Here is a 9,415-nt window from a genome sequence, read left to right as displayed (position 1 = left end):
CCATTAGGTGGTGCCAAATGCACAACTCACACAACTTCTCTTTGGGTAACAAGAAGCTGAGAGTAGCGGCTGCATAGTTTTGGTGACTCTTCCTCAGGTGAAGCGCACGCAGCAACCTCTGAGCAGAACCACTGATCTCCGCGTGTTTCCGGACGGTTGGTTAGAATTCAGCTCATGTTTGGAGGTCACTGCTCTTCTATGCAAATCAATGCTCTGCTCCTCAAGAGCCCTCTGTTCCGCTCCGGGGTCACTGCAGAGCGCTAAACCGCGGAAACACCAGCGGTTGTCAGGGAAGCTCTTGAGCAACAAGCCCGTGTTAGGATGGAGGAGGAGGGAGGCAGAATCTCATTAGATTTCCTCCGATAAAGAAGGTACATTGTGTGGAGGTCTGGGGTGCAACAAGACGAGCACTGGAGTTCAGATGTGGAAAATATGCCATGTGACCGGTGCCAATATTCAAAAGATCCCTACACACACACCCAACAATTCTCTTTTATATTTATGCGCTCACCCGGTAAGTATTTGCAGCCGGCGGCTTCATTAAACAGCGGCATGTGCGAACAGTATGCAGAGCTGCAGCTGTCGGAACAAGTTTAATCATAAACGTCCCTTTAACGATTAGATTCCATAACGCATCAGTCTGCAGCTGGATGATAGCTGCGTAAAGGCACCTGTGCCACGTGCGTCCTGGCCTTGCGCGCAATAGCCGGTCACCTTTTTTTAAAGCAGAAAACACTTCACAAAGCTCCTGCAGGCGCGCAGCTTTATGTTTGTTTCCTAGAATTCAGTGAGCAACTTTTACTCCATCGTGCGCAACAGAAGGGTATTTTAATTACGAAGGGCTTCAGCTTGAAAGCCTATAGAAACGTCCCCATTCAGAGGCCATCCTAGCCCGGGCAGAACTGTGAAAACAGTTAATTGGCACGGCGGAGCTTTGAAGTGGGCCAGGGACGGCAGAGGCCTGAAACTGGAGGAGAGGAACCAGTGAGGTGCTACAAAAGGTACAGAGGAAACAGAAAACCCGAAGAGGAGAAGTGAGATGCGAGGCGCATTAATTATAATCCCATGCGTAAAATGTGACAAAAAAAAAAGTTTGGGTTGGGCTACAGGTTGCTCAGAGTGCACAGAGAGGGGGAGAAAAGGGATGAGAGCTCTGGTGCGCACTGGGAACCATTCGGACAAGAGCTGAGAGACGGATATTCCCTGCCTCAGGACACACCCTCCATGCTCTCTCTCTCTCTCTCTCTCTCTCTCTGTCTCTCATTGTTTCCCACACTGACTCTGTCGCCGCCAGGCTTCGTATCGGGTTGACAAATGACCGGCCAGCCGCTCTGGTGAAAAGTGCGCAAAGTACAATCATTCCGCCGGAGAGGCGCAACTTTCCTCGCTGCGTCCTCGCTCTCACCATGACTCGGGATACAGGTTTTTTAGTATTATTTTTGAGCGCGGATCAAGCTTGAAGAGAGACAGGAGACGAAGAGAGAGTATCAGCTAATTGGGATGAGAGTTCAAGTCAAGTGAGCCGGCAGATTGGACCCGTAAAGCCTCTTAACGCAGGTGGTGGGAGGAATACAGCGCGAGGAGAGTGTGTTTATGTGAAGTGTGCGTTTTTTTGTGTGCGTGTGTGTCATTCCCCAGTGGAAATCTACCCCCCGGTCACAGCAGCAGCAGCAAAGGGAGGGGGATCAGGTGTGCGTGTGGGTGGGCTGGTTTGAGGATAAATCCACAGAGGTAGTTATGGTTACTCCGAAGTGGACGCGATGAAGTGGCTTTGCGGGAGTTTTTAAGGTTTAAGACCGGAGAGGAGGAGAGCTGGGCGGACGGAGGACGCAGGAAGGGAGGAGGAGAAGGAGGAGAAGGGGGGCACCGCCACCGCCAGAGCGCACAACACGGTCCCCGATGCCCCTTGACGCGGGGATGGAGAGCACGAGAGCGCACAGGATAACGCCGCTCAGTCCCAGAAGCGGAGGCGGAAAGATCAACGGGAAGCCAGACATGAGGGCTGAGCGACACCGCGGACACCTCCACCTGCAGCGAACTGTGATTTTTCTCGTGGCGCTCACGATACAACCGCAGGTAAGCCACCGATTAAGTGCTATTTCGGGCGGCATGCTCTTAAACCCCCTCGAGGTTCACCTGCGACTGCGGTTCAATCTGTTTTTATATGTCACAGCTGCGTGGAAACAGTCAGTAATGAAGTCCACGCACACTGTCCCTTTCCCCCTTTGTGCTGCCCTCATTCTGCTCCTACATGGCGCTGCGCCCACCTGTTGTTTCAGCCCGCTGGTGTCTATTATCCCACTGAACAGAGAACGACTGTAAGCCTATTTTAAAAGCATGGGATGTAAATGTCACAGCAAAAATGTGTGTGTCTATCAGATTGCAAAATCTAATTTTTTTTAGAATTATGAAGAAGTGCCTGTATATTTTGGCACTTTTTCCTAAACAAAGAATGTAATGGGGCGGATAACCCACAAATCAATCTGAATGGCAGAATCCAGAAGATGACCATGATTTATTTGGTGATTTCAGTGTTAAATAAACTGTTGATTCCTTAATTCCTTCACATTAATTATCCACCACACGTCTTCTGTCCAGCGTGCGTTCTCTAATTAACAAAGGAACAACTGCCTGTGCATCTTTAGGATGTGTCTCTGTTCATGCATTGTCCATTTTTAATATGATTTGCAATCATACTCTCACCTCATGGCTGCATCATTTCATTTGTAGAGCAGTGAAGTTCAGTAGCCTGTATAAATGATTCTGGCAGCCTGCTTATGGAAATTATTTTTGGCAGCAGACCTAAACTTTACATTTTATGCTGAGAAAACTTCGGGCACAGAGGAGCAAAAACCACAAAATATTTCCCCTCTTTGCCCAGTGAGCTGTCAGGCAGCCGCTGCTCTTGTCAGGATGTGTATGATGTGTGACAGGACTCACCAGTAGCAGCACCAGAGGCCCAGAGGTGCTACAGAGCATGCATGTGTGCACATGTGTGTGTGCGCGTGCATGTTTTTCTCCAAACACTGAACTCACATCCAGCATCTGTGTCTTCTTGGGTGTGTGTGGAGCCCGGGGCCACAGCAGAATAAACTCCGGGGCGTGTGAATGTTGAACATTCGGGCAGCTCTGCGTGTCTCTCTCTGCACCTCTGCAGCCCCTTCACAGCTGAGGAACAACACACTCCACTCCCTCCATTCTCCGACTGCACTGCAGTGAGAAACACACACTGAGGATCCTCTGCAGCTGCTGGTGCCCATTTATAATGCATCTGAACCTTGGATTCATAAATGAGGCTTCTTGGCACCCCCAGCAGTCTCTACATGTTGCCTGTTGTCCAATTTCATCTGTCTCAATGCTCACACTGCAGTGTGATTTTCAGCTGTGGTTTGCAGAATTAGGATTCATTTTTAAAATGAAGCTACATTTCAAAAAAATTGATTATATTACACTTTATGTCTCTGAAATTCCTTTGCATCTAAAACAAGAATGGCATCACATTTTTTTGTCACAAATGTCACTCTCAAAGAAAAAGATTTCCCCTTGCTGACAGAAGAAAATAAACCAATTTGAAATGGATTTTGCCTTTAAAGGGAAAGTTCACTTTAAAACACAATAAAATCAGTTTATCTTCTAAACAGTGTTTGGGAAAATCAATCCACATATTACTTCAGTAAGATTCAATATTGAGGCTCACCGCAGTACTGTGAAGCCTGCAACTATCCACTCATTGCCAGTTAATCTGCCAAACACTTCATTAATTTGCTGTCAGAAAATAGTTAAAAATGCCTGTCACACATTTCTAGTGTGAAATATGACTTCTTTAAGTTGCTTGTTTTGTCTGAACAGCGATCAGAAACTCAAACATATTCACTTTTTGACCATTTACAACAAGAAAACACAGATAATCTTTGCGTTTTGAGAGGCTGACACTAGCAGAACGTTTGGCATTTTCCATGGAATGATTCATCCGTTATTAAAATGGTCGGCATTAATTTTCAGCTCATTAAATAATCAGTTAATTAAATATTTGCTTCGGCTCTGTGAAGGCCTTTAAATGGCCACAAAAATGTATTTGAAAGCAATGATGTCTTTCCAAATTATATGTTACACTTGTGTGTGAAGAAACTCAAAGTATTCACAGTGTGGTCTGTGAACTGCTGTGAGGAAACTGAGTCGGATGTGACAGATTTAGTACTTGAAAAACAGATACAACATACATATATGCATACAATGGCTTTTTTAAAATGTGAATTTTTAGTGCTTCAGTAAAAGGCAGCCAGACTTTTTTTTTGGTTCTTGAAGATGTTTCGCTTTATCGAAGAGAGGTGGAACAACCCAACACGCATGAGTCACTTTAACAAGCCTTGGGGGTGAGAATAAACACCTGTGTCTCTCCACTAGTCAGTCAGAACTGAGTAATCCTCTTGGATAAGAGCTGAAACATGTTCAAGCACCAAAAACTGAAGTCCAGTTGCTTTCTATTGAAGCTCTGAGGATTACCAAGGCTGACAATCTGCACATTTCAATTTAATTTATGTGCTTTCATTTCCTTCTGCTTGTTTGCTTTGTCATCAGACATTTTTTAATGAATGTTAGCTTACATCACTAAACATAAATACCTTGCTTAAAAGGAAAAGTTAATTGGTTACTAACTTTCCCTGTGACTCTGGATCGCTCTAAAAGAGTCCCAGTCTCCAGTTGCTGAACCTTGCATTCATATGGAGAGGATTTGCCGTGAGACAGGCTGAGTTTTGACTGCAGAGAGCGTTTAACTGCCAAAGCTCTCCTGCAGAGATGGTCTGAGCCTTGGCTTGGACGTCTCTCTCCCTCTTTGTCCCTCTCTCTGGTCAGACTGAGCGCTGAAATGCTGGTATGCAGGGAATGACTCGGGCAGCGAGTGCAGGAGAGGAAGAAAGGAGGATGTGGAGTGATGAGCGCCACTGTATCTTCACAAGCCTTTTGATGTAGACAAGTTCACCCCCCTACCGCCACCACCCCCGACCCCTCCCGCCTCACCCTCTCAACCCCTTTCAGCTCAGGGACAGAGTGCAGGAGAGGGACATGCAACCGGTAACAATGGAGCGACTGAGATCGTGGCTCAGCTCGGCTCATATGAGATCTTGTTGGTCATTTCTGTCCATGATTGAGAGCGCAGCACCTCTAGCGGGGCTGTCATTAGTTCAGACTGGCTGTGAATTATTCAGATTTCTTCTAGGTTTCACGGCAAACAGAGATAACGGGCTTTATTTGTGTGTTTACTGACGATGCCAAATCCACAGTCAGAAGTGCCATGACCCTGGTGCTCTGAGACTCTCAGGGGGTCTTGTTAACTCCACGATGTGTGGGTTGTGTCCCCTCCACCCATCCCTTAAACAGGGAGGGACCACAGAGGAAAGAAAAGGGAAGGCAGATGAAAAGGAGGATGGCAACAATGCAGAAAGGAGCCGATGGCCGCAGAAAGAGAAATGACAGGATCGTCACAGCTTGTTCCCAGATAGAGAAAGAAGTGGAGGAGGATCCCAGTGTCATCGTCCCCTGGGAAGAGAAAGTGAGAAATAAGAAGGGAGTGGTGGTGACACATGGGACGAGTAAAGAAAGAAAGAAAGACAAGAGGAGAGGAGGCTCATAAAAGGAAGTTGAGAGATAAACAGTTGGAGGATTATATTGCGGGAGTGCTGGTGAATCCGTCCTCAATTTAAATGGAAACGTCTGTTTTTTCCTCCACTGGAGGTCAGACAGAGTTGTGGGAATCAAAGTTATGTCCACATGTCTTTTCTTTTTTTCCTCTCTCTCTCGCTTGCTGTCCGAAGACTGTTGTCTCGTAGCGAACTGATAAACAGATGATACAGAGGAGACATGCAGGCCGCTGCTGATTCCCAGAAGCAGTGAGACAGTATATAGCAGGAAACATGATAGTCGGTTCTCAAAGGTTCTTCACTCTTTTCACACACACACTTCATCTACACTGTAAAAAATAAATAAGTGGATTTGAGTTGTAGTTGTCCTTTAAAAAAAAAAAAAAATCGTATTTATCTTTCTGCTCTGGTGACGGCAGTCACCATGAAATTACACAGTGTACTGTTCAACTGGTTTCCAACTGTAGTGAAAGTGCGAAAATTAGGTTTACTGCTTCAGCATTGTGCGTCTGATGTTCTTACCCTAACCCTAACCAACCCTAAGGAAAGAAAAGGGCAGAACGGTAGAAGTATAATGACAAAAATGTGTTTTACATTTTACATTTGGGGAAAGCAAAGCTGGAAAAATTGGAAACTTGAAGTTGACTCTCCTTAAAATGAAGGCACAGCAATGCATGCTGTTCTTTTTTTTTTTAGGGGAATCAAATGATTTAAGAACATCTGACTTAAACTGGTGGCATTAGTGTTACTTGTTAACTTCATTTGGATAAATGTCTTTCGATTGTGTGTTATCAAATGGAACAACTTTTTGAAGATGGTCCACAAGTTCTAATTTTTGAGTGTACTCATGGTGTTTCATAAGTTATTTGACCTTTATCAAATAAAATTCCTACCTGTTTTCAACCTAACTTACTGAATGCCAAATACTAATATTAATAATAATTTTTGGAAAAATCATTTATTGGATTCTTTTTAAACACTCAAGGAAACTTTACAAAACATCAGGCATAATAAGACAGTTATCCAGAATACAATCTGAGTGGACATGACATGAGTGGATTACCATTGATTTACAACTGAATAGGATCGCAATTCTAAACAAATATGTGTCGAGGTGTAACTTGATCTCTACATTAGAGTCCAGCTGATGGATGTGTAGCAGTAGTGAGCTCCAAAGTCGTGGTGCAGAGCAGCTGAAGGTGTTGAGTATAAAACTTGGGGCTGATGTCAGAGCAGGAGAGGGCTTTGAAGGTGAGCAGTAAGGTATTCGTTGCTAAACAGGGAGTCAGTGGAGCTGAATGACGACGGGAGTGATGTGGTCAGTGGACTTGGTGCTAGTGGTGCTCCTATAGCAGCAGAGCTTTGAATGATTTGAAATGGTTGCAGAAGTTTATAGGAAATACCAGAGAGGATGGCAATGTGAGAAGTGACCAGCGCCACAATAGGAAAAAGTGTAGAAATATTTCAAAAGTGAAAATAGGCAGTATGTGAGATGGTATTAATCTATGGTGAAAGGAAAGTATACCATCCAGTATGACACCAAGTCTATTGATTTAGGTTGAAGTGAGGACTGAACAGTCATTAATGCGTATCGTGAATGGGTGAGTTTTGGAAAGTGCGGTCTATGAGAAGAACCTCGCTTTTATTTTCATTGAATTTGAGGAAGTTGTTTGACATCCAGCTGTTGATGGTTTAAAGACAGAAGGTGAGGGCAGAAGGGGGAGATGTAAAGGTGGATGTCATCAACGTAGCATTGAAAGTGTGTTTGAGCATGATGGAAACAATTTTCAAGGGGGAGGAGCTATTTAATAAATGAAAGCAGTCCCAACACGGATCCCTGTGGGACGCCATGGCTAACTGGACTGATTCAGACTGAAGATGCTTTCTTTAGACAAACTGGCTTCTGTTGTTCAAGTAGGATGTGAACCAGGGTGGTAGTGATGTGTAATGCGTGTGTCATTTTAATTAAGATTAAAAGTTTGATTAAAATATTAAACACAAGCAAGAATGTCTGCTTTTATAACATAAAAATACACAAAATTAAGCCATTATAAGGCTTCTCATTAAAACAAAAGGCTTTATCAACACACAGCACATTCATATTTGCCAAGTTAGGCTAAAATATGAGGCTACAGATGATAATAAATTAATATAAAAATAAAAACAATTAATAAATTTGAAAAGAGCAGAACTTCCCATCACTACAGGGATGTGCTTTGCTGCTGACCGTATAATATCAGTCCTTCATTCTAATAGCAATGAATGTGAAATGGTGTCAAAGGCGACACTGAGGTCAACGAGCTGCAACCACAAAGCCGTTAGGGATTTTGGCAAGATCTGTTTCTGTGGCATGTTTAAGACAGAAACCTGACTGAAACGGCTCAAAGAAGTTATTGCTATATATTTGGGCCTGAAGTCGAGTTGCTGCTGTTCTGTCCAGGATTAATGGGATGAATGGAAGTTTAGAAATTGGCTTGTGGTTATTTAGATCACAGGGTGTAAATAAAAGATGTACAAATTAAGCAGAAGCTGCATCGTTTAAAAGAGTTTGTTGTTCTTTTCTGTCACTGTTATTAATTTGTGTAAATTATGCATCTTTCATGAATGACTTTGGTAATTTCTGTCTCTTCATAGTGACTGTTTATTGTAAAAAGGTCGTTCTGCACCAATCATAGAGTTTTGTAATCAAAAATGGGATTTAGTTTCCTGCTATTGCCGGATACGATGAAAGTGTCCTTATACTGTTACTATAATTGAAGGACACAAACATGAAAACAAATTATCTGGAAAACCTTTAACTTTTCTATTTTTGTTTTGTGTCTTTGTGCTCTAAATGTTTGATTTTAGAGATATGCTGGCCCTATACAGCCTTCAAAGTAGACCGCAGATATATTTCAGCATTTTGGCATTTATTTGCTTTCTTCTTGAGAGTTAGATGAGATAATTGATGCCACGCTCATGTCTTTACACTACATATGAAGTTACAGCTAACTAGCTGCAGCTTCATGTTTTTGTGACTCTCTGAAATCTCTGCTCAAACTCTAACTCAGCAAAAAAGCAAATGTGTGCAAATCCTAAGATTCTGCTCTGTTCTCTTAACCTTTCATCACCCACCAGCCCGAATTTTGAGCTGAGTGAAAATTCTGTATTTTGAAAGGCATCAGCATAATTCTGAATAAAATTATATATAGAATGAAAACACAAAGCCTCAAGAATCAAAACATTGAAGACGCTACTGTGTAATACAATAGCAGCAGCTTACTTTGCAATGAGGGCGCATACACAGAAAAACGGTTGCTTCTTTACCTTGTCTGTCATCTCCAGAGACTCATACATGCAGAATGAGATGCATGGCTCACTGTTTCCACTGCAAGAGTCCAGCGAACAAAAAGCTTCCGAGCTTTTTGTGTAAAAATAGGGTGAATGTTAAGCAGTTAAAACTTTCTGAACTTTCTGAGGCGTGCGTCTGCGTACTTGAAGTCCCGTCAGCTTTCAAATTCTGTTCACTAGCTTTCTGTGCTCAGTGTTCCATCTCATTAAAAGCATCTTTCATGTGTCTTTCTGAAAAGATAAATTGGTTTCAACTATGATATTGGACGGCAACATCAATTTAACAAACACAAAAGGCTTAACGGTGAAAACTTTGAAACTGTTGCAATTACCTAAAACCTTTGCTTCCTGCACCATCGAGGAATTTGTCTTTTCAGTGCTACAAGTCACACAAATCTGACTTTAAAGACTACAGGGGGAAGATGTGTTGCCCAGAATGTTCACAC

General features: G+C 43.2%; 1 protein-coding gene across 1 annotated transcript in view; it reads left to right on the top strand.

Annotated features, from left to right (window-relative positions):
* Positions 1-1,301: 1,301 nt before the first annotated feature.
* Positions 1,302-9,415, top strand: part of LOC103357811 (protein jagged-1b) — a 57,103-nt gene continuing 48,989 nt past the window's right edge. The window contains exon 1 of the mRNA XM_008282526.1: positions 1,302-2,076. Coding sequence (XP_008280748.1) covers positions 1,900-2,076 — 177 coding nt within the window. The 5' untranslated portion in view covers positions 1,302-1,899. The remainder of the gene's footprint in view (positions 2,077-9,415) is intronic.

The sequence above is a fragment of the Stegastes partitus genome, unplaced genomic scaffold (genome assembly GCF_000690725.1).
Source record: "Stegastes partitus isolate 25-593 unplaced genomic scaffold, Stegastes_partitus-1.0.2 Scaffold275, whole genome shotgun sequence".
NCBI classification, from domain to species: Eukaryota; Metazoa; Chordata; class Actinopteri; family Pomacentridae; genus Stegastes; species Stegastes partitus.
Note: the sequence above shows the minus strand (reverse complement) of the source record. Positions and strands in the feature narration are given on the sequence as shown.